General features: G+C 48.3%; 2 protein-coding genes across 2 annotated transcripts in view; both read left to right on the top strand.

Annotated features, from left to right (window-relative positions):
- The window catches only part of LOC149353174 (uncharacterized), a 60,754-nt gene extending 56,845 nt beyond the window's left edge, over positions 1–3,909 (top strand). The window contains exon 3 of the mRNA XM_089585129.1: positions 3,841–3,909. Coding sequence (XP_089441255.1) covers positions 3,841–3,909 — 69 coding nt within the window. The remainder of the gene's footprint in view (positions 1–3,840) is intronic.
- LOC149353172 (QRFP-like peptide receptor) overlaps positions 1–26,145 on the top strand; it is a 577,596-nt gene that overhangs the window by 70,509 nt on the left and 480,942 nt on the right. The window lies entirely within an intron of this gene.

The raw sequence follows: 26,145 nt of genomic DNA, 5'->3' as shown, positions 1-26,145 counted from the left end.
CGTTTTGCGCCGGTGGTTGTCTCTTCTCTGCCATGTTAGCCTTGACTGCTTCGGCCCAGGTGACTCTTTCCCCCGACTGCGACGGTCTGTGGCGGCTGGCGCTCCTGCCTGAAATGACTAATAATGCAAAACTGAGGTTTCATTTGGCTCGAAAACTTTTAGTTCAGGTGGCGCGCAATGCGCGGGAGGTTACACCGTTGGCTGGATCTTTTTAACGGTATTAATTAGAAACATAATTTTTGTTGCGATTCATTCAGAAATGCATCAAAATTTTGATGAAAAATATTTTGGAAATTGAATTGTATCAAAAATATTGCGTTTTAAAAGTGGCCTCGTACATTAAAACGGCGCTGCTCTTAAAAGAAAAGGAAGAAAATATGTTCTCTTAAGTCGTTAAAATAATATCAGCTGCTACCATCTCTACAGGCCACGTTTTATGGTATTTTTTTCTGTGAAATCTCTGGCGAAACTGATTAAAACGCATCTATTAGTTGCAACGCGCCACCGGCAGCGGGGGTTCCAGCCTCTACGAGTTCGTGCTCTCAGCCTGGCGCAAATTACTGAAGATTTTTTTCGTCCAACTTGGCGGAGCTGTGTGATATTCTCGGGGATTGTGCTGAAATACAGAAGGGATAAACATTGTAATAGGTATGTTCGCAATTTCTACTTTTCTGCCTTTTCGCTTCTGTCAGCCCGTTATGTCCTTAATTTCCGCGGTGCCACTAAACGTCAACTACTACTGTACTGCTATGCTGGCCCTGTTTCGGAAGGCCAATGTTGGTAAGAAATTGCTCACCTACCACACGCTTCTCAGTTCGTAATTCCTAAGGGCACACAATGTGAACGACGCTGTCAGTGTTCCTCCCGGACGGAGCAGCCACTGCCACTCACGGGTTCCGACCATGCGGGTGGGTTGCATGATCCAGTCCATAAATAACCGTGTGACACGCCTTACCCCCTCCATTCTCCAGATCCAGTACAGCAATACTCTCTCCACCGAGATATGCGAGACAGATACATTTCCTTTCCTCAAAAACGAATTTACCGACGAAAAAGGCGTAGAGCCGAACGGGCGATGGCGTTCTGTGGACTCCCTGGCAGGGTTGCAAGACGCTGTCGCGTTCCACTCTTAGGGGCGAAGCTTAACATCTTAACCACACATCAGTTACACTTAAAGCTTTCGCTTCACTGCACTTTAGGTCAACAAAGCGCTACCCTGAATTTTTTACCGTTATTGCACTGTTGTCACCAAAAGAAGATGTCGACTAACTCGGGAGATTATAGAAGCAGAAATGATAGACCGATTAGATGCTTCCTGCGTGGCATAGCCATTGATCGCTCTTACTCGCAAAGAGCTATTGTACCTGCGTCATCACATAAATATCCCACCTGCTGCGCATGCGTGGTACTGGCCCAGCTCTTCTTATATATTCCGCCCTGAGGATGGACAATTCAGCGCTCGTGTGTCCCATGTGTCTTCCTTTCTTGTGTCCTCTTCCCTTAGTGCGCTGTACGCTGCTGTCATGTAGGAAGGTTCTGGTTCGGTTGAACTCGGTTGCTCCCGACCTTTGGCGACGCTTCGTAAACAGCTTCACCAGCTTGAAGAGTGTGATCAGTACAGGACGTACGTGTTCTACTACGCTCGCAGAGGGGAACTCTGCAGGCGTTTTTTTGCAAAGGTTCAGCCTGCCTGTGGCGACGTCGTAATTCGGAGCGTGCTCTCCCGCTCTACCACTAAGCATAAAGGAGAAAACACCCTATTGCTGAGCATCAAGGAGGGCGTGTCGAATACACTGGCCCCCGCGGTGGCTCAGTGGTTATGGCGCTGGGCTGCTGACCCGAAAGACGTGGGTTCGATCCCGGCCACGGCGGCAAAATTTCGATGGAGGCGAAATTCTAGAAGCCCGTGTACTGTGCGATATCAGTGCACGTTAAAGAAGCCCAGGTGGTCGAAATTGCCGGAGCCCTTCACTACGGCGTCTCTCATAGCCTGAGTCGCTTGGGGACGTTAAACCCCTATAAACCAAATACCAACCAAATGCAAGCTACACACCAGGACGTGGTAGTCTTTGGGAAGCCGAAGCATCATGCAATAGTGCATATATATGAACGAGGATATATCAACAAGTCTTTACGGTGGCTAACTTCAGGTATACCTGGAACAAAATATCTGATGCTCTTGTTCTGATTATCTTCACAATTTTCCCGATATTTCCGAAAAAAAACTGTTTTTTAAGTTTTTTTTTCTCCTGCATTCATTACCTCCGGAAGTTTTACATCTTTGGTGACAAACGCATGAAATGTTCCTTCTAACGAGCTCGACGCATTAGTCGCCGAAGACAACGCAGGCTCACCCGAAACTATGAAAATCGCATGAAACAGAAGTATAGCACGTTTGAGAACGCGTCATGAGTACTTTTCGTGAGCTGCAGTACTGCGCAGCCAACTGTCGATGACGTGACACGCTGAATAGGACTACATCATACCTTGCCGCTGTCCCTGCAACAGGAGCGATCGGTATACAGAATTTTAGGGCACCAAATTGTGCGTTTGGATAAATTATGGCGTGTTTCTTCGTAGCTAGCGTTAATTACGGTCCGTCAGTGGAGCGACAGTTAATGTCTAACTAGCTAACGCAATTTACGCCCCAACACATCAGTTTGTTCAGACGTTAGTGTGATGACGTTAGGGCGAAGAAACTGTCTTCAAATGAGTGCGCAGAATGTGATGCCGCGCCTCTGTCATCGGGCGCGGTGCGAGTAAACCACCTAGCCGAAATCCATGAACCTGTGAGGAGCTAGGCGAGAATGGATAAACAATCTCGCTCCTCCACTCCTAGAAGATTTTTTCTTCGTTGTCGAGATGCTCGGCGAATTGAAGAAGGTGCCTCTGCATGCGATACCTGGATCAAATATGCAAGGTAGTATACACTTCTACTGAAGGGCCATACACACTAATCTCCTATGTGCCTTGTCCAGCCACGACCACCCTTTCCCACTCTTTCTCCCGACCCAGCAAAGCAAAACCATGAGCCAGTCAGGCTAAACACATGCTTTCGCACGGCTACTCAGTTTAACTACGCTAAAATCCTACCATTTTTTTTCTTTCGGTGCATTCCCCTTAGGTAACGATAGAGACCAGCAATTACGTTGTTTGCTTTCCGCATCACATGTTCCACCGAAGTCATCTTGCCTTCAGCGTGCCCTGTATTCCCGCCTCTCAACGTTACCAGTCTCAATCTCCTTTTCACAACTCGTCTCACTGCTTGAAGTTCTTCTTGGGAGTTTCTAATTTGAGGCTTCTTTCGTCAGCGGCTAGGTCTCGGATTGAATAGGCGAGTACCGAAGGTATTCAGCGGTTGTATAATTTTTGCGTTGCGTCACTAGGGAAGGTTAGATGCCGGCACGTTCGGGAAAAAAAGAAAAAAGAACTCATGCTGTAACAAGGCGCACTGCCGTCACATAATCTTTCACTGCGGTGCCTGGCTTTTCCAGAGCTCGCTGAATATCTACGCATGCTTTCGTAATTAAAAATATAGTGCGCGGAAGGGCTCGCTTGAAAGGTGAGCAAAAGCAAACATTGCATGAAATGTCAAAGTGAAAGAGAGATTTTAATGAATACAGGAGAGGTGTGTCTTGTTGCCAACCTGGCATGCTACTCCAGATGAGGGTGAAGGAAGAAGGTGAAAAAGAGAGGAAAAAAGAATTAGAAGAAAAGGTAAAATGTGAAATCAAGCATACACAACACACGCGCACTCACAAACAGGCTAGAACATCAAAGGGAGTCTATCAAACCCGTTTTCCTGAGATAAAACTAGTAAGGCTTTCGTCGCACGTGCAGAGAAGCCGCATCACTCCAGGGTCCAAGGACATGATCCAGGCACAGGGCGCCGCCCTGGCGAAGTCCTAAAGTTCTTAGCAATGCCTTGCGGGGATCATTGAAAATCTGGCAGCAGCAGGCCAAGTGTTCAAAATCTTCGCGAGCACATGTCGGGCACAGAGGGCTGCTTGATGCACCTCCGTGCTGCTACCCATTCCCTTTTCCTGTAGTGATGGCGCTATACTTGTGGCTGCCGAATCCTGGCAGACGCAACCCTCTCTGTGGTGTGATCCGCGGCGTCAATATAGACCCTTACTTCGTCTGCTTGTCGCTTTGGCATGCCACGTAATTCAGATAGGCGTGACCGTAATTGCCTGCACCGAATGCACTTGAAACGCCAGGGAATTCAAATATGTTGAGGTGAATAGCTGTGGTTGATAGTTCTCACTGTGGCTCTCCAGCTACGCAACCGGCGCGGCGCCCTCAGGAGATTGACGAAAAAAGAACCCTAGTTGTCACGGAAAGTTTCACGAACATGTGCTTTCTCATAAATAGTATGAATCGATGCGCTTGAGTTGCGTGTGAGTTTCAAGTCCGTATGGGCCTCCACCATTCGTAGAGACGCTTTTAAACAGCGCATGCCGTTTCGGATCTTCGGTGAGCATTATTAGCTTCTGTCGAAGTATTCGTTTTAAAGCGAAAGCTTTACTACTTGCACTTTCACCTTTGGCGTGGCGCGGCGGTGCCACCACCACCGGCGCCTAACGCCTGCGCTCTCCGCGAGGAGCGCAACAGGTGCTTTGTGACATCACGCCGAAGAGAAGGGCGACCGACTCGCGCCGTCGCAAGCCGCGGCGGTGCCACCACGGCGTGTCCTCCGCGATCGAAGCGCGCTTTTAAGGCGGAAGCCTTTAATGCCTCATCGTTGTAAGCAGGAGCTGTCGACAGAAATGTCACGCTTTTCAATTGGTCGAAACGGTCGTGACGTCACAGTGCGCGAATTTCAAACGGGGCCAATTGTACTTTGGCTACTAACCATGCAACCAATTAAAGGGATCGTTTAGTGATGCTCCAAGTAAGTTTGACTGAGTTTAATTAATTCCCTACTTAACCAATTAGTCAAACCTTTCTAGTCAGACCAGATAAATAAATAAAACCCAGTAAGAAATTTGCCGAGCTTGGGAATCGAACCCCGGTCTCCGGAGCGCGAGTCGAGCACGCTACAACTCCGCCATGCCAGCTCTTTTTTTTTCTGTTCGGAATGAACAAAGGTGCGTCTAGTGAATACGGTGTCTTCGTTCACTCCCATCTTCCTCCCTTCCCGTTACGGCGAGGTTTAGGTGTCCACCTAGATATGAGAGACAGATACATTTCCTTTCCTCAAAAACCAATTCACCGACGAGCAAGGCGTATTTGTCCGCGTTTCAGATTGACCAAAGTTGTCGTGACGTCACCGCGCGCGAAATTTGACGGGTGTCCACTGAAATATGTGAGACAGTTACTGCGCAACTTCCTTTCCTCAAATACAATTTTCGACTAGTGTCTACTGAGATATGTGAGACAGTTAATGAGTAATTTCCTTTCCTCAAATACAATTTTCATTTTGTTCATTACGGCCCCTCTTTTTTCTTTCACTCACACTTCCTCCCTTCCTGTACGGTGCGGCTCAGGTGTCCACCGAGATGACAGAGAATTACAGACCATTTCCTTTCCTCAAAAAGCGTTGCGTTCGAAGGGCAACGCACCGCGCCGAACAGGTGGTGGCGTTCTTTGGACTCCGTGGCAGCGCTACAACACGCTGTCGCGTTCCACTCTTAAAGGCGAAGCTTAAGCGTCATTAATTGGCAGTTAATTAATGTACCAACAAAATGTGCAGTGAACAATCGCGTATCAGAATGCAGCACTCAGGCTTTCGCCTTTCAACTTGGATTTACCAGGACACTTACCATGAGTGCCAAGCATGCCGTTGTAGCCAGTGCAGGAACAGCAGTTCTACAGTCTGCATTAACATGACCAGCAACCAAGTATATCCTCACAGCGCAGCGATTATAGTTTCACTACTAGTTGTACATAGAATAGCCAAGTGATCACCACAGCAGCACCAAGGTATACAACAAGTTTCACACAAGCACCACAACAGCACGACTATCATGTGAGCGAGGGCGTAGCCATGGGTATTGCTTTCGCGATTTCCCGGCTTAACCAAGTTGAGCCACAGCCATTTTTTTTTCAGGCACGATTTTCCTTTCGCAGTGATAGTTGTCGTTGTTTGAGGCACCTTTTGCTGCTGTAAACAGCGTCAGCGTATAGCGCATCACAACAGAAGGTACACGCGTTTTCTTGGTGGCCAATGGGATGTTTTCAAGGTGGGCAGCGGCGGGTCTGCCCTCAAGAAAGCGCCACCTGTGGTCGCATGGTTTCACTGCGACAACGACTCCTTCCAAAATGTGGGTTAGGGTGTGTGAGTGATTGCGATGCAGCTATTGCTGTCACCTCGCGTTCATGAACAGACGCTGCGCAGTTACGGCAGGAGCGCTACTACCGCGCGTCGTCCTGTGTCTTTGTGTTTCACCGCAACTGTGCAGCGCGTGTTCCTGAACGTGAGGTGCCAATTAGCCCATGTATCAGCATATTACTGACACTTTGTTTGCGCCAGGATGTAGGAGGAACGGGGGGTAATAGTATGAGACTTTTCTGGGACACTGTATGAGGCCGTTTTGCAAGACAGCATCGGCGTCGTCGTCTTTGTCATTGAAAACCGCTGCGTTCACTCAATGCATGAATTGAACGCTGCCCATACGAGTTAGGAACTGGGTGAAAACTAATGGCTGTTCGTATGTACAACTATCACCGTGCTCTCGTCTTTGACCAGTGGGAGTACGGAAGGCATGGAAGTCTTTTTTCCCCCCTATTTTATTGCCTTTTTATATTGCCCTACAATAGCAGCAGCGCCGCGTGTTGTTCAGAAGAAAACTAACGAAGCTCAACAGAAATAGTCCTCGAGCAACGGGAGAAAAATTACGATGAACAGGTGTTACGATGAAATGACAGACGGCGTAACTGCAACGCGCAAAAGTATTGCATCGCAACGCGGGCATGTGGTGATATCATCGCCATATAAATACCGCAGTGAGCACCTCCGAACTGCAAAATCGTTCTCCCGTTTGCAGAAAACTGCCGCTCGCAGCGTAAACGAGTGCAGAGAGCTTATTTTAGAAGCTGGTGGTGCACTATACACGCCGCGTGTAGTAGTGCTAGCTATTGCGGCCGTCCGTATGGTTTAAAACCGCCGTTGCTACTCGCCGAACAAATTTCACAAATAAGACGTTCAATGCAGCGATTGCTTTATTCGCACTTGACAATCTAATTGCTTTATTAAAACAAACACATTCGTTGTTGCCTTGAATGTAGCGGTAAGGTGCAACAATTCAAGGTGTTTTCTCTACCAAACGTGAACTTGTAGGAAAGAGAAAGCGCCCAGACTTGCCCTTCCCACTCCCGGTTGATCATCTTGCGGTTTTACCTCCCTCTGTGTACTGAGTAGGAAAGGTGACCTCACGAACACAACTTGTCTAATAATATGCAGAATTATTTTGCGCACTAGAACATGCAACATTCTTGCTGAAAGTATTTTATTTTTCTTCCTGCAGGTACTTTTAAACCACGAAGTATTTACAGTACTGTGTGTGGTGGAACACACAAAAAAAGAATATGCTTGTAAACGCAATAACTTGCTAGTATGGTAGATCCCTGCTAAAGAAGTTTGAAAAAACGTGACGGAATGCCTGGAGTCCCGGAGGCTCTATAAATGCGAAACAATTTGAAAGCCTTTAAGCTGTACGACAGAGAACAAAATTTTTAACTACATAATCTCTTCGCTTTATACTGGGACATGTTCTCTAACGAACCTTTTTGTGGTTTATTCTTCTGCCTTTCCGCCATTGGTCAGCATGGGCTGTACATAGAAGACGGCGACATGAAATTCTTTGCAATTAACCGTCCCTGACGTCTCAGGGAAGAGTATTCAGTGGTAGAGAAGCAAAACAATGAGCCCAGAAAATGGCATATGCGGAAGACTGCTCCAATAACCACATGAGGTGAATTATTAGTGCGAAAGCCCTATTCCGTTGGGTAAACCCCGAGGAAGATCTTGCGATGTTTGTGCCAAGCGAAGGAAATAAACAAAAATAAATGAAATAAACATCCGCAACTGGGATTGCAACCCGCGGCGTAGCGAACAGATCAGCTTCGCTGGCCACTGCATGAGAGCACTATGCTATCACCTCAGCCGAACACATCTCGGGTTGAACTGCAGCGCACTCTCGTGCTGTGCATAATACTTCGCCGTCTTCATCAACCAGTACTATTATCAACCTAATATTCGCTCTTTTAGCTATGTGTGGCAATGACAGAAAGATGTGCGCTGCATGCGTTAGCGTGGACAAGGTTGTGGCAGAAACACGGCGCTAGAGCAATACGCGTTGGCGTTGACAACATTTCTGCAGATACGAGGCACTGGAGCATAGGGCACTGGCGTACAGACTGGGTAAATTGGCATTCACAATGAAAAAGTTGAAGACGCGCGTAACTGGCTCCCTGGGTCAGCGGACACCTCAATCGCGTTTTCAGGAACTTTTTTTTTTATGCGAAGCATATTACTAGAGGTACACTACAGCCGTTCGCCGTGGTTACGCGCCGTGCACACCACGTGGTACAGTGACGTCACACCACGTGAGATACCACGTGACACATGACGTCACGACAGAGGAAGACGGAGGTACACTACAGCCCTTCGCCGTGGTTACGCGCCGTGCACACCACGTGGCACAGTGACGTCACACCACGTGACATACCACGTGACACATGACGTCACGACAGAAAAAGATGGGGGTCCACCTCGCGCCGTCGCTGTGGTTGCACGCCGTGCAGACCACGTGGTACAGTGACGTCACACCACGTGACATACCACGTGACACATGACGTCACGACAGATCGCCGTCACGCGCTGGGAGAGGGAGAACGATGCCATCGCACAGAAACCGGAATGTCCTCGAGCGGCATTCCCGCGCATTTCGAACGCGCGTTCACACTCGGTGTAGGTGAAACGCTCGCTCCACCGGGCAGGCGGACGCGGCTTCCGTGGCAATCCAGGCGCCCACCCAACGCGCGTCTCGGGGTTAGTCGGCGTTCCGCTGTAGCCATGCCGTTGTCTTCCCCCACGACGAAGGCTTCTAGTGGTTGTATTAAAATGACCAAGTATTCAACCAAGGAAAGCCATGTATTACCAAGCCTAGCCATCAATATGCTTCGCATCTGACCAGGGTTAACCAAGTTAAGCCTCAGTCATTTTTTTATGGGCTACATCTACGGCCCACTGTCAGTGGCGTCTGGCGGCTGCATTGTAGCGCTTTACACAACGCGACTGAAAGCTCGGAGCAGCAGAGGTAGGGGGAAGGTGGAAAATTTAGTGCTCTTCGCACAAAAGAAGTGACTAATAGGCGCACATATTGTTTAATTTTTAAGGCGGAAGCCTTTAATGCCGCATCGTTGTAAGCAGGAGTTGTCGACAGAAATGTCACGCTTTTCAATTGGTCGAAATGGTCGTGACGTCCCAGTGCGCAAATTTCAAACGGGGCCAATTGTACTTTAGCTAGTAACCATGCAACCAATTTAAGGGATGGTATAGTGATGCTCCAAGCAAATAAATAAATAAAGCCGAGTTAGAAATTGGCCGAGTTGGGAAATCGAACCAGGGTCTCCGGAGTGCGAGACGAGCACGCTAACCACTCCGCCATGCCAACTCGATGGCTTGGAATGAACAAAGGCGCGTCTAGTGAATACGGTGTCGTCATTCACTCCCATCTTCCTCCCTTCCCTTACGGCGAGGTTCAGGTGTGCACCGAGATATGCGAGACAGATACAAAACCTCAAAACCTTTCCTCAAAAACCAATTTACCGACGAGCAAGGCGTAGAGCCGAACGGGCGATGGCGTTCTGTGGACTCCCTGGCAGCGTTGCAAGACGCTGTCGCGTTCCACTCTCAGAGGCGAAGCTTAGCGTCTTAATCACACATCAGTGACACAAGCAGCAACACCGCGCTTCAGGCTTTCGCCTCACCGCACTTTAGGTCAACAAAGTGCCCCCCTGAATTTTTACGGCTTTCCAGAATGGCGACAACACACAATCACTTGAAATTTTTTCAGTTTCCGACGTTCCGGCGAGCCCACGTTCGCAAGCAACCGCACGTGCTAAGTGTATTTTTTTTCGAACACTTGCCATGTGGCATAAGAAGAGGTTGTCGATAAGCTAGAGTAGGTCGTGGAGGCTATTCTGTTCCAGAAACCTGAGCAGGCTCAGGGTGTTATGGTTGCCCCTTAGCCCCAAAGACAGGTGCTCCTTCATTGTAGCTGTAAGTCCAACTTCAAGTAATCGTCTTGTTCTTGAGTCCTGCATTCCTGGGCACGTCCACAAAAGGTGGCGAAAAATTGTGCTAGATTTAGTAGCATAAGTTGGAGCGGTTGTTTCTTTGACACTGCGGGCCGACTGACTGTCATTTTGCACCCGTCGGGACGACCTCAGAGATAAAATGCTAAATGAATTAGGGGAAAAAAAAGGTTGTTCTCCAGTGCGGGGTCTCTGATGCGTTCATAGTCTACGGATCAAGATGATCAGTTTATTTCCTCTGCCAGAGTCGCGGCTCTGTACTTAAGAAAAATTGTCGCCTTCGTCTGTTATTCCTGCACAGAAACACATAAAAAAATGATTTTTAAAATCCCTTTTTCTGCTCATTAATTTCTTGCTACACTGTGCTCAAAGAAACCAAAAACCAATTTCTCCGCATAGGCACTTGTAGTCTACTTTAATTAGATCACCACGCACGTACGACCTGCAAATATATTATTATGTCATTATGTAAATAGATTTCTTATATAGTGTACGTCTCCCCCCTATTCTTTCTAAATGTCCCCTCCCCTCTTTCTTTTCACTTCTATACCCTGTCTGCTATCCATTTATTTCCGCTGCCCCAGCTCAGGTGCTTCCCGGAGCGATGGCAGATGCCGGGGCTAGCAAGAAAATTTTTTCCTTCCTTTTATTTTGTGTTTATTAAAACCACTACTACTACTACTCATAGGCGAGGACAAGTCTCAGTGGTTCGAATCTGACATGACATTTTTAAGCCGTTACACATTAAGGGGTTTAAAAGAAAGGAAGCGTTCTGTGCTTTCCGTATACCACCCTATCTGAAAGAAACAACCACAACAAAAAAATCTTGCAAGATTCGGTACAGCATCTAAGCGCAAAAATACGAAAATCTGTGATCTTATTTTGTAGTTCACCCCTATCGTTTGTTGCCGCCGCCTGCGACATTTTGGTTTGCGGGCTAGCAGGAAGCGGCTATCGCTGGCTGGGTGTTTAAGGCGGCGTAGATGACTGAAAAACAAGCAAAATACTGACCCCGGAAAGGAAGGAGTGGAAAACACGGCCCCTGTTATCGCCTTGCCATGAACTTTGGGTCTCCTGGCGCTTTCGACGAAGTTTGGTTCCGTTTCGTTTGGTTAGATTTCAGCTTTCGGCGGTAATCTGACCGAAAACCGTTGTAAGGCCATCAAGGAACTGGTGCCGACGGCCGCGGATTTGCGACACAGAGAACTTTGTTCCTGCTGCGGTTTATTTATACGCGTTGGTTTGTGCGGTGAGATTAACTGGCTAGGGGCCGGGGTTCTTCCTTCGCAACCGTTCCTCGAAGAATTGCGAGGCAGTAGGGCGCTCTAAGAGACTCTTTGGGTTCAGCCGGCTTCCCTTCCCCTGTCAATAAACCCTAACTGTTCTCTCGGGTGGTGGATGCTGGCCTGCAGTATTTTTCGGCCGTGCTCTACTCGACGCTGGCAGCATTCAGGGTAAGGATCTCCGTGCATAGCATGCACGTTACTCATGAGCTCCGCCGCCGCGAGTGAGTTTCTTGTAGACGCAAAAAAGAAAAAGTTGGTTGGTCTGGGCTGCCGGGTTCAGCTCACTATTCTCTTTCTCACTTCCTTCTGCGTGTTCTTGTTTGCTAACAGAGCGTAGAGCCCCGTGGCCCGAAACAAAATATTGGATGATTGAAATGGGCTAATTAGTTCTTACGCAAGGTATAAGACAGAGAGAAACAGCGTACAGTTGGTAAGAGTAGATGAAATTAACAAAGTTGTTTTCTGATGTCTCAAATGTTACACATGTAGTGCTTTTGCATCGAGTCGAACATCGACAAAGTACTCGATTTCTTCGTGCGCATTGGAGCCACGCTCATCGAAACCCGGGACAGAGACGGGAGTTCAACGAGTAAGCCGCGCTCAGAGCAACGTCTCACATATCTTAATTGAAATGGCGATACACTTAGATATAAAAGATACTAAAGCTCTCTTTCTCGAAGCTAAACATTAGGCTCTCCTACGTCCACGTTCGGCTGTGACGTGTGTCTCCCGCTTTATCCTATGGGAGCAAACGGCATAATTTTGCAGCTTCTCATTCTTGCAGCCATTGATTTGATACACGGACTCTTCAGCAGTCTAAGTCTAAGCGAAGCCTCGATTTTGACACGCACTTTGAAATTCGACTTCCTCTCATCGATGTGATAAGAATTTTAAAAGTGCGCTAGCTCTAAGACCTCCACTCATCGATTTCACCACCGTCTGTCTGGATAATGTTGATCTAGGCTGGTAGGATTTGAGGAATGACACGTGCACAACATCACGCTGAACGGCTCGTGGTGGTGTGCTTGGAAAAGCTGTAGAGATATGTGGCTCTGTGATCTGACGCAACATATGGTACGGTCCAGAATAGCATGACAAAGGCTATTAGTAGAACGAAAGGCCCATGCGAGAACGTGGCCATGCAATGTCAGCGGTCGTGGTTTTCTTTCTGTGATGCCTGAAATGCATGTAGTCGGGAGCGGACTACTAGGTAAGTGTGGTCGCCAAAGGCATATTCAGAAGGGAAGTCAGTAGCGTGTCCAGGGGTAACGCTATCTCGAGGCTGTACATGAGGTAAAAAAACGAACTGCCGGCATTGGCATGGAAAAAGAGTTGTAGCGAAAGTGAAGTATGGGTGTGCGGTGTACCAATCACGACGCTCCAGAGAGACGCACATTTAAAGTACATCGGGCTACGTAAATCAGTTTGTTTCGGTGTGGTAAGCGACGGTTAACATGACGGTTAACAGCAAGGATCGGGAATGTTGTCTACAACTCGGGGAAGAAAACACCGGCCGCGGTAAGCAAAAAGTTGGCCTGAAACATCGCGGTGTTCGAGTAATATGAGGATCTGAAGGCGAAAATCACCGGTGTCAGTAGTGCTGCTGGTGGGTATTGCTGTACTGATTGCGTAGCGGGTAGCGTAGTCCGTGGCGAGCGCAATCCTTCTACTGCAGGAGCCTTGCTTCCGGAGCGGACTATCGAAGTCTAATCCTACAGGGAAAGAAAGCTCGGGTGAAATATCGACGTACAGGCTGGAAAAGGATTGCTTGGAGAGTAGTAGACTTTCGTTGAGTAAAGCAGAAATTTGGGCAAGTTGGTACGTATTTATTTTTGAAACAGCGCAACAAAGACGGGACGTGGAAACTGAGGGGTAAAGACAAACAGGCGCTGTGTAGTAGACTTTCTGCTGCAGCTTCGTCTGTTCGCAAACACCAATGTAGCGGCGGACAGAATAATAGAGGCGCGTCCAAAAATGTCGACGACGTACGTGGTCGTAGGCGCGAGAGACGCGAAGACGATCAGCAGTTATGAAATCACGTTCTTCAAGGACAGGTGTTCACAGGCGCTTGGGCACAACGATGAGGAGTTTGGGGCTGTCAGGGTTGATGTTGTGGTGGCATAAGGTGTCATCTTGAAGGAAGAACAGGTGCACCGAAGGGTCAGGTGGGGTGGGTGTGAGGCCATGGATGATGGCACTGAGCTCTGTATCCCAGCGCTGTTCTTTAGTAGCGCGAAGAAAGGCAGAGACTGAGCACAAACCGGCGTCGGTTTGACTACCAGAAATCTCAGTCAGCCCAACGGGATCACGTAAAAAACAGCCTGCATCTCTTTGCAAACGATCGGATTGGTTGACAACCTTGGAAATGTACTCTTGTAGGCTCAGCCCCCAACGGCCAATACGGCCGATGGGATCTTTAAAAGCAGAAGACCAACAGAGGTGATGATGATCAGTCGCGACTGTAAAAGGTCGGCCGCATAAATACGGGCGAAATTTTCCATCTGCCCAAACCAACTCTAAACACTCACGCTCAGTGATGGAATAATTACGCTCGGATGTAAACAGGTGCAAGAAAGGAATAAGCCGGGCTAGTTGGTACATTATTTGCATAAAAACAGCGCAACAGACGGGACCAAGAAGAGAAGACACAAACACAGGCGCTGCTGAAACACAAACACAGGTGGCTGCTGGCGTAGGCTAAGACACGATCGTGGCCAGGTTGCTTTTGCGAAATGGCAGCACCCCTACCATGACCACTAGCGCCAGTACGGACTTCTGGGAGGGCTGTCACATATCGATATGTGCCAAGAATGAAGGGCAGGTGACCTTCGAGATCAGTGCAGGCCTCTCTTAGGTAGGTCCCCAGAAGAAAGTAGCATCTTTTTTTTTTTTTTTTTAGAACAGCTAGAGGACAGGTGATGTGGTGATGTAAGCTTTCCACAATCGACGAAAATAAGAACACAGCCCCTGGAAGCTCCCAACGTCTTTGCACGGGCACGGAACGGAGAAGAACGGAACGGGGGATGAAAGCCTGTGGAGTCAACGAGGTGGCCCATGTTGGTAATTTCACGACGTGCTCAGTGACATTTGGTACATGAAAGCTGGAAGCCAGGATTTCGGTAGAGGAAAATGATCTATCTGGTCAAGCTCGTTGAGAGGGGAAGCAAATGTGGGCAGAGACGATTACGCAGTCCGGATAGCATAAGCGCACATACCACTTAAATCCTCGCAAAAGAGCGACCATCATGCGGTCGAAAGTGGCAGGTGCATTGCAAAGGTCCAAAGCCATTACTCTGAATTGATAGGGGCCGTCAGGTGTTACAACGCTGTTTTCTGGCGGTGCATTTCATCCACTGCAATTTGCCAGTAACCGGAGGCAGGTCGATAAAAGAGAATTTCGCATCATAGAGACAGTCAAGGGCGTCGTCGATGCGTGGCAGTGGATGCCAGTCTTGTTTTGAGATCCGATTGAGATGATGGTGATATACGCAGAAATGCCTCGAGCCATCCTTTTTAGCACGACTGGCGAGGCTTAGAAACTATGAGAGGGTTCAATAATGTTCTTGGCAAGCATTTCTTGAACGTCGTCTTGTATCAAATTGCGTGCAGGGTCAGACACACAGAAGGCCTTCGGCGAATAGTAGAGGAGTCACCGGCGTTGATGTGATGCTTCACTGCGACAACTTTACCTAGCGGGGCGTTATTCAGTTCAGTGACATCTTCCGTGTCAACATTATGTATCTAAACCAAGTGGACCAAGTGACCATCCGCTACAACGTTTTCCGTGGCTGCGTAATCCGATTTCACTTTCAGCCAGCCCGAATTGCGCCACGTCCATGCTACCGTTTTTCGTTGTTATTGTTGCTATTGCGCAGCTTCACTCGACACACCCTCCAGCCATGCCACGCTTTTGCAGATGAGATTTTCTAGCATGTCCTCCATTCATTAGCTGCTCTTGCTGACAGGCCAGTCGGGCAAGTGTTCAGCGATCTTCATGGTAAATTACGCGTGTATCTCTCTTGTAGCATCAAGGAAGCTGTTCTTTTTCTTGTTCTGCCAAGCCGGCCAATGTCTCGATGTGGGCTGATGGCAAAACTAATTTCCCTACTATCCTCGGGGGGCTGCTTTCTTCAGCTGTTCAATTATCTTCGGATGATACGCCCCTCTCTCATCCGTGCTCTTTTGTTGCGTCTCCTGACCTTCCCTTTTGCCGTGTCCCTTGACGTGGGACAATGAAATAAATAGAATATGCTGCAACATGTTGTGGTGGCCTCCCAGAAGATTTGCAAAACTACCACTACCCGTACTTTGGGCCAGACGCGTAGGTCATAATTATAATTAGGGTTGATACAACAGGACAGCCAGGCTGAACACGCATTTTCGTTTTTTTTTTATTTGTGAGCGCGTTTTGTTATGTCTCAACTTCGCGTTACACGAAGAAGAAGAAAAGAGGCTCAAGGTATTAGGGCCCACCCAACTAACCTTGATGTATTCTGTTGTTCAAAGGTTTCTCACATACACACACAGAGAAAAACTACAAGTAGGCACAAAAATCCTATAATGAACAAGTATAATAAATTCGGCGTTGGTGAGTCTTGAGTGACTGGCTACTAAATTCAAATCTGCCAGCGGTGCTCAGCTGTTTTTAATGGCGGTGCCGCAGCAGGATCGCTTTCCCTCTCCGAAATAAGAGCTTGAACAGAAATAAGGAAGAAAAGCGTCTTTAACTATAGAATTCGATCGGACCGCTCGAGCTGAATCTGTGCCTTGCTTTGGGAGAAAGTTTTCACTGCTTTGGCACGGCAGAAAGACCGTAGACTTCACTCTTGATGAGCACGGAGTGACGTTGCTCGCGCAGCAACAGACAAAAGATCCATTCGTTTTACGATGTTGATGGAGACAACCCTTGCACTGATCTCGAGGCCCGCAAGCGAAACTATGCGCTCTTCAAAAACAAAAAAAAAGGAAAATATTGAGCCATCCAAGATTGCGTGCCCCATATCATGCTGCGTGTTTTGCATATATGATGGTCAAGCTAAATATTTGAGGGATCATGTACCGTAAGGTTCTTTCTGCACTGCGGTTAATTCGCTCGTGGTCTCAATACCTTCGAGGTTGTCGCGCAACTCGTTTGCCTTATTAATAATGTGGACGTGCAAACACGGCTAGTATAAACACGGGCGCCTTGCTTTTTATGACGCGCGGCATTGTGGTCCGCGCTGTTGAGCTTTTGTGGCAGGAGACAACGGTGAAAGGCGCACCGAACGGCGGGCTGTAGGTTAAAAAAGGGAGGCTTAATACGGGTCAAGAATAGAAAGCCGCATGGCCCGTAAAAGGAAAATTGCGGCTAATAATCACGCTGCTGATTAGTACGCCATATCCTATAGAGCTCGTAAACTTTTAAAGTACAAAACACTGGTGCTCCTCTAGTGCAGCGTGGGAAGTGTGTACTACGGGTGCAGACGTGACAGCAAGCTGCTGGTATAGATTATACGAGGCAATTAAGAGGAAAGTTATTAGCGTATATTTATCTCAATTATTCGCAAAAACCCGCAAAAAACTGCTAAAACCAGTTGCTGAAAATATACAGCTCATCATCTGAATAAATGCGTTAAGAGACGCAGTTTTGATCACAGTTTTTTATCGTAGTTTTACTTTACTTGCGCGTTGTCAAGACTAAGGTTGTGTTCCATTGATATTTCTTTTCTTAAGCAGTCAGCTGCGATAATTCTTGTGAATTCCTTGCGATTTGTGTTCATGGAGCACTATGCGTCCATTCTTTCGTACGTCATAATCACAAGCACCTTGGCTTATCAATCGACTCGCGCAGTGCCTTTATGCCAGTCACATGGCATCCTCTGCTTTCAGTACTTTCACAGTACTGTTACTCCGTAAGTTGATCGCTCGTTTAATTTTTACGTGGAGATGAAAGCGGATGATGCCTGAGCGCCTCCTTGTCTATGAAACTGACGAAACAGCTTCTCATGGCACGTGTGAGACAGGCGGGTGACTGTAAAGCAGGTATGGATGTGTGGGAGAGAGCAAATGTCTAGAGGGGTCAATGAGATCAGAATCGCAAAGTGATTCGAAATTCGGAAATGCTGGACCGGAAAGGGTTCAAGGGTCCTCAAGACGCATCAGAACGTCGGTAGAAAGTTGGCGACGTTTCCAACTTGTGCACGACTACAGCGTCCCTTTCGCATGCAGCGAATTACCCTCAGGATCGGGCGGCCAGTCTACCACGTGTTCTGGGGAACGATTGAGAGGCTGCAGATCGGCTAACAGAACTCAGCAGGCCATGTGCGCTGAATGCGAGCTTCTTACAGCCCAAGCGAGCCGCCGGTCTGCGCGTCTAGGCACACAAAGACAGCCGTACGCGGGGCGTGCCGAACACTAGCACCATTTCTGCAGTGGCTGCGTGCGGGAACTGCACGTGCTGTCATCACGTCCTATCAGAAAGAAGAGAGTGGGTGTTCGGTCAGCTGTGCCCATTTCGACCTTTTTTACGCTTTATCTTGCTCTCTTCAGCAATTCTTGGTTTCTTCGAAACCGAGAATATCTCTTGACTTAAGCGAGACAAAATTTTTTTTATTAATTCATATGCTGGCTAGATTCATGCATCGGATCCTTACGTAGTACTTCTCAAGAAATTCAATAGGTGATTTTACTGCAAAGCATCCCTTACTGTGGGGCAGGGGAAGTGTGGTATATAACCTACGTCAGAGACTTAAGCTTAAATATTTAGCCCCTTCCCATATGGCACTCGGCTGCTGACCCGAAAGAAGCGCGTTCGTTACCGGCCGCACCGGTCGCATTTCGAGGGAGGCGAAATTCTAGAGGCCCGTGTACTGCGCGATGTCAGTGCACATTAAAGAACCCAGGAGGTCGAAATCTCCGGAGCCCTTCACTGCGCCGTCCCTCATAGCCTGAGTCGCTTTGGGACGTTAAAGCCCCATAATCCAAAACCTCTCGTTAATATCCTTAGCGACTATGACGGGTTCTGCGTGTGTTTCCACAAAGCTGGCCTTCCATCATTATTTTTATTTACGCCGGGTAGGGAACCCCCAGCTGACTGGTATTACTTCACAAACTATGCTTTCACTGATGAACGTATAAGCGAACGTCGTCATTTCCATCAAAACGATACAAAATAATTTGCAGGAGAATGTTAGATTACTCTCTTCCTTGTGTGATACTGACACTTATGGTCATTCTCATTATTCAAGCTATTTCTGATGCCCAGATTTTTTTGGACACAATTAGTCCATTTCAGTTAAAGTTGTTGTTAGGTTAGTTGCTTCAACATAGTTTTGAAGTAAAATAGCGCAAGCGCCAAAAACCACGCGAATACGAAAAGCACACAGTGTTGTTTCTCATATCGTTTTCGTCCTCTATTTTGCACTGAAAGAAAGAATAGTTGCTTTTTTCCCCTTTGCTTCTCTTCTCTTTAGTTTTTATTTTTCTTTTCAATTTAATTTCTCTTACATTTTATCCTTTCTTCTCTCTTTCCTCTTTCCTCCTCTGTTGTCATTAATTCTTCCCTCTCCACCCATTTATATGAAGGATTACTGCACTACATGACGGCCGCCCCGGTGCCTGAGTGGTTATGGCACTCGGCTGCTGACCCGTACGACGCGGGTTCGATCGTGGCCCTGGCTGTCGAAATTTCCGGAGCCCTCCACTCCTGCGCCCCTCACAGCCTGAGTCGCTTTGGGACGTCAAACCACCTTAACCGAAACCTAAACCTAAACTACACGACGCGCTGAAGACTTCCTGCTGTTGGCATCTGGCTTATATTTATTGGGGTTTAATTGGACTCACCTCAGGACTCGCACGATTGCCAGCAGTTGTAATGTTTCACGTCGAAGACTTTCTCTGTGGCTCGGTTTACATCATGTAAAATGTTAGCAGTTGAAAATAGTGGACTCTTGAAACATTTCGACGCTTTTTAACGTGATCGAATTTTATGCGGGGACAAGTTATGCCATGCAGAATTGAGGACAGTCCACTGCAATGTTATGAACTATTGCTTAAGTTCATTACCGGTGGCAGGACTTCAGCTCCATCGCTGCAGGGACACTCGCGGCGTCGACGAGGCTGCACTTACTAGAAATGTTTTAAAGACACGGCGTGCAGTTCTTGGCAGTAATCCATTTCATGAGCACGTGTCACGAATGAAGCGGCCGCACACGTTAACCTTATGCGGTATGTACTTATTAAACGATAGCGGTGGGCGCGCTGTCCAGGTGCTGCGCTTTGTGGTGCGTCCTCATTGTTAGTCTAAGGCTGCTACTCCCCGCTGCGCACCTTTGTGGCCTGCTCATTATCCCACGGCATTATGAGTCCCGTCATGTATTAATTATTGCAGCCGAGCTTCGCAAAGCGTTGTTGTTGCATTATGCTGTCTATCTGCCTCATTTGTCTTCACGGTTAGCACCAGCTGAGCGCTCTCGCTCATGCCCATGTTTTTCTCGGTTGGTTTTGAAAATGCACGCAGTGTTTTTGTTTCTTGTCCGGGACCAAGTTGACAGACACGTCGAAGGCCTGACCTAACAAGCAACAGCTCCGAACGGTCGCTTCTGCATTCTTTTCATATTTTATCCTGCAAGGAACACGCTTCACCTGCGTACGCCGAGTCAGTCCACGAAATGATTCTGAGGGAGGACACGGTCGCTCTGTAATGAAGTAAAGCTCATCTGGTTCGCGATCACTGAGCCACTTCATGATTTGAAACATGTTCTAAAATAGCGCGCGCCAGTCTACGAGGAGAAATAAATTGCACCAGTTCGGCGTCTGACAGGCACGGGCAGGGTGCAGTATAACTTGACGTGTTTACCCAAAACCAGAAGAAAAAAAAAAAACAGGAGTGCGGGAACTTCATTAAGGCACGTCGTGAAAGCAGCATATGTCTCCTGCTCTGCACACGTCACGCGAGTGGCAAGTGAAGGAGAGGAGCAGAAAATAAAGCAGTTAAGAAAATGCAGTTACCTGTGTTTCCGGCTTAGAATAACTGGGCTCACTATTTATTAACAGGCGCTCTTTTTTAATCAGCCAGAAGGGAGAAAAATTGTGGCCCCAGGAGACAAAAAGAAAGGAAAAAAACTGCAGTAAGCGCGCGGTCTGAGAGGGGAACTAGACGAATCGCCGCAGCAATTCAACCGGTAGAGACGCGGGCGATCCGTTCCAGTCTTCCCCGTGTCGGCGGCGGCGGCGGCGACGCGCTCTCCCCGACTCCGGGGCGCAATTCATTCGCCCAAATTTGTTGCCCTGTCGACGCGACGTGAAATGTGCCCGCCGCCGCTACACCGGTGTCTGGGCCGACCTGAGCGAAACCAAAGTGCGGGAAACATAATTGAAACCGCCGTCCTCAACGGTACTTGCGCTCCGACCCCCGCACCCCCCCCCCCCCCCCCCCCCCTCCGACGTGTCGGCGCGCGCGAGATCTAATCACGTTCATCTGGGCCAGTCTTCTCTTTGTTCCATGTCGTAGCGCGCACGAGACTACAGGGGCATGCGGGCGCGCACACGCGCGCGCTGGGGCTGTACGAACTGCGCTGCCTTCTCCTGCCTATTTTTCTTCCTCGCGAAGCAAACACCTGAGAGGAGTAAAAGGGGGTCAAGAGATTGGCCGCGATATATGAGCGCCGCGCGGCACTGCCTTTGACGGCTGCTTCAGCAACCTAACAAATTGAGTCGCGTTTCCCTTTTGCAGCCCATTGCTAGCCATTCGCGCTTTCTTTTATTAAAACACCCGCTCCCTCTCACCCCTTCGTTCTCTTTTGTCTTCATTTTCCTCCTCCGATGCTTTGGCGACGGCGTGTTTTGAGATCATTGGTGTCGTTGCGTTCTCAAGCTCTGAAGCATACGGGCCGAAAATAAAGAAATGTTAAAACCTGTCCACTTTTTTTTCTCTAAGCACGCCTGACAGATGCAAATACTGCTGTCACGCGGGCGTTTTCGGAGCGCGCTTTATATGCGAGGCTGCTACACGTTCTCACTCGATTCCGGTCGGTCATTTGGCCTGGTGAACAACATAGGCGGCGCTGCATGCTCACGTGATTGTATAAATGGTGGCAAACAAATGGGTTCATAAGGAGGAAAAGTAAGTGAAAACACTTGTGATAAAAAAAAAAAATCCGTGGCTGTGACGCAGCTGCGCAGGAGGTTGCATCCCAAATACACGCCAAACACCGCATTACTGGCCCGTGCACGTGGGTGCCACGTTTGTTTACCACCAAGGGACGCGGGCGGTGTTTATTTATTTGTTTGTTTATTTATGCAGTTAACTGATAGTTTACCCACAGCTTTACATGCGGCATTACAGTAAAGCGACATTTTTGCATTTGATTCTTAACTAAACACGAGGACAGCAGCAGCCCTCGATCGCGCTTCAGGAACCGGCTTGGGATCGAACAGGATCGGGCTCTGTAGCAACGCCTGGTATTTCGGTCCAAGTCGTCTCGATCACAGTGTGATAGCGGTATAACAGCAGCGCGGCTCTATCCAAGCTGATAATTAAACACCGCTCTTTGTACTCATGCTTCATGCTTCTGGGATTTCAATCTCACATAAGCTGAGGACGTGTAGACCCAATTGAATAAGAATGGAATCAGAAGCCACACTGGACAACCAGAAAAATAAAAAAAGGTGCATGCATTTTTTTTTTGTATTGGACTCCACACCGGCCAGGTTTTTAGTCGAAAGCTGACTTTTTATTGGCGTCTCATGCGTGCTTTATTTTCCTGAGCAAGCAAAGCATGGCTAAGCTGTTTCGCGGTGGTCTTACTTCGAGACACCAGAGTGCATCTGAACGATTGGTTGTGCTTCTGAAATCGATAAACAGTAAGACAAAGCCACTGGAAGATTATTCGTGGTATGTGGTTATTCCCTATTTTGAAGAAATCTAAGTCAAGTCAAACGGCGCCAGACCCGCTCTTGCAGCGAAAACGGCCAGCTGGTCGAACCTTGACTGAATTCTCGAGTCTGTGAACACCAGAGGAAGGAGTGGTGTTTGCAGAAGACCGGTCGCACTAAAGCAGTGGCCTGTTATATTTATTTCTCTGTCTTAAAACACCTAAAGACACAGATTGTTTACGCGGAGCGGCGTGAGAAGAAATGAAAAAAAAAATCGCACGGGAGAGGCCAGAGCATGCTGCCAGAACTTGTGAGCTAAAACTGAGTTCGACCCATGCACACAGGTGACCAGCGGTCGGAACGCGAGAAAACCAAGTCTGCTTTACATGCTAGGGATCGCATGTTATACGTCCCGCTACGTCAGCTGCAGCATGACCACCGGGGTGTCGTCGAGGCGAAATTACTTCCCCGGATCCAGTTTGATCAATCCAGCGCTTCAGGCTGTTCAGAAAACCACTGAGCGCAGCGGCAGCACGCCACTTCGAGCGTGGTCACATAAAGGGCCCCTGGAACTGTTTCCATTGGATCGGGCGAGATGATTGAAGCACGCAGGCCGGTACTCAAACAGCGTACTCCTCGAGTGAATTTCTTGTGCTTGTGCTCTGTTACCTCCCACTGGTGATTAGTTACTACCCACTCTTACGCCGCAGCTTCCTGCCTCTACTCGTACACCATGGGGGCTGAGGCTGTAGTTCAGTAAAGAAGAAAAAAAAAACCCACGTAGTGACATGACGTGCTTGTCGTAAGGCTCCGGACCAACCAGAATGAGCGCTGCATCAGCCGACCGACGCTTCGTCCAAGATCGAAAAGCTAGAAACCGCTTGATTTTGACGCGACTGTCATTCACACCTCGCAGTGCAGCCAGAATTTGGAGCGCAGCTGCTTCGCATTAGTGGTGAGATCGGCATGCAGCCTTACGGTGAAAAAATTCCCCCAGTCCGGTTGTATTTACAAATCAAATTTAACGTTCGGCTGCATTTGACACATTAAGAGAATCATTGGTGACGCCACTTTGGCTGACCGGCGGCGTGGTATTGAATTGTGTTCCGCAAGAACGAGGCTACGCTGTGGCGTCGAAAAAGGCGCCTAATGCTCGCAGTACCACATAATGAAGTCGGCAGAGATGACCGGTTAGAAGCCAGGAGCGCGGCAAATATCTGAGGGCGTCTTTCTCGCTGCTCACCTGCTTTACGCAACTGCGCGGATGAGTTGTAACCCTATCGTCGCAGAGAGGACCTGCCACTTATCGCAAATCATAATGCACCTAACACAGAAAGCAAAAAGAAAATCGCGGAACCGCAAGGCTGCGGTTGCGGGAGCGGAACTCTGGACGAGGTAGATTCTTGGCCTTTATCCACCCGCAAACAAAATGCCACGGAGAGGGCGTGAAAGGAGCAGAGAATGTAATCTAACGTCTCGAAGCGTTACGATGGAGTAAATTCGCATAACACGGGCTCCGCCGTCGCTTTCCGCAACGAAAGTCGGGGATCAGAGAGTGGCGAGGGGAGTAGAAAGCTTTCCAAGGGCACACTCCTTGCAAGAAGCAGCCAGCTTCTAAAGCAGCTCAGCGGTGCCCTCTTTTCTGCATATCGAGCGCGGCCGCCAGTCGCGTTGTATACATCCTAGCATTTCCATTGAGCCTGCGTCCCTGTATAATCTGAAACAAGAGCGAAAACGGAGGCTCAGAACCAAGTTGAAAAAACTTTTAAGTCGGCTCAAGCACAATTCGCACCTTTTCAGCCGGATAACCTCCGAGAGCGATCGCCAGCATTGGCGGGATTCTCCAGGGAAACTGAACGGCGCCTCGTAGCGACGGCTCCGGTGAGCCAGTAAGCGACTGCATCGCTACCCTGCATTGCTGTAGCAAGCAGACCGTGATCGCATTTACGTTGCAGGGGACCGATTATTTTTACATTGGTGTCGTCTTGTATATTAAAGTTGCGGCGAGAATGAGCATGATGTCAATGATGTTGTTATTTTTAGTAAGTTTTGTACCTTTATTTGTTCTTCCTTTTTGCTTGTTGTAATCGCTGGTACTTGTCCAGCGACTGCCCTATGGGCGGGCATGCTTTTCGTAGTAAAAAATTGAAAAATGGCGAGCCCTTACGAAACAGTGGGATGTAACTGTTTGCGTGCGACGTGAGGGACATGAATAAACAGCAGAACTAAAGGAGAGTGACAAGTTCGTCCTTTTGGGGACGAACTGTTTTGCCACGCTTATTCGTACTTCTGTTGACGACGTGCAGCTGGCTGAACTATTCGTACCCATGGAAATCTCCGTTTAGGGGTGCAGCTGTTCGCAAAGGCAGCGGATACAAAGACAGCCTGACATGTGGAGCAGATTGGTTCGACATAGTATTTCAAAGCACCACGCAAGTACAAGACGACAAACGAAATGAACATGGTGTACCTGTCGGAAATCAAACTCATGACTTGCATGAGCAGGATACGACGTATGGAAGTTGGTGCCCATGTGGAAGAACATCAAAAGAAGTAATGAGAATCGAGAAGCCGCGAAAGGAGGGAGGGAAAGAGACAGACAAAGTAGTTGAAAGAGTCAAAACCTCCTGCATCGAGACGCCAAGTCATTCTGCACATTTAGAAGCATCCTTTTCTATCTTTCAGTTCCCTCTGTGCAACAAATCCGGTTTACTGTGAGCTATTTCCTTTGCAACTTGAAATTGAGCTTTTCCTGAGCCCATTAACTTGAGCAACAATCGAAGAAGACGTCACTTTGAAGACCCACTTATGCCTGCACTCACAGGTAATCTTAGTTTCGATTTACGGTATTATGGCGACCAATATTTAGGTACCTTCAGCTGCCTTAATTTTGGCTCGAAGTTCACGATGAAGCGCGTACGGAGCACTAGACGCCCCGACAAGACAAATCACCGCGAAGTGTTTAAAGATGACCGAAATAAACGTTGCATTCAGCGAGGGAAACGTCTTCGGTACAAAGAGGGCCTTTAAATAACTTGGGCTTTGCCGGAAAATCAGACATACATTTAGAAGGTCCAGCCGCACTCGCAGCTTTTTATCCGATTACATTATGCGCTACCTTTCGAGAAAAAGCAGAACCATGATATAAAAAGCGCAAAGGAAACCAGATCAACTTACAAAACCAGCGTGCACCGGGAGCGCCGAATTTCAGTACGTTCTTGCTCCTTATTGTCGTCACTGCGATTTAAATATTGAAGGCGGCGTGCTTCTGCCAGAAGTCCGGTTTCCTTCTAGCTGCCTTTGTGCCATCGCGTTTTTGATGCCGTGACTCTTGGCTTCATTGCTGAAGCATACGGATTCCTGTTCGGAGTGATTTGAATTTTTCCCAGACGGATGACGGGGACATAGGGAGGCACCCGAGCGTACCACGAAGAACTCTGAAGGCACGAGCAAATAACAAAGCCTACACTCCGTTCGGCCGGCCGACGCGAGAAGAAGGGGCTGATTGAAATAAGCTGACTTCAGCTTTGCGTTTAGCGCAGGTGACAAAAAAAAATAAGAATCTGAGCCCGAGACAAACCAAGAATAAGGAAACGCCAGAAGCATCTTGTAATAAGCTCAGATTCTCATAAGATGCTAATGACGAGCTTCCGACCTCCTCTTGGTTTTGGTTTGCCACGCGGGCGGCCACGCGATGAACGGGCGGCCACGCGATGAACGGGCGCAACGAGGTGTGTTTCAA

This window comes from Amblyomma mixtum, chromosome 3 (assembly GCF_055824585.1).
Source record: "Amblyomma mixtum isolate Tamu chromosome 3, ASM5582458v1, whole genome shotgun sequence".
Lineage (NCBI taxonomy): Eukaryota > Metazoa > Arthropoda > Arachnida > Ixodida > Ixodidae > Amblyomma > Amblyomma mixtum.
This window is presented reverse-complemented; position numbering and strand designations above follow the sequence as displayed.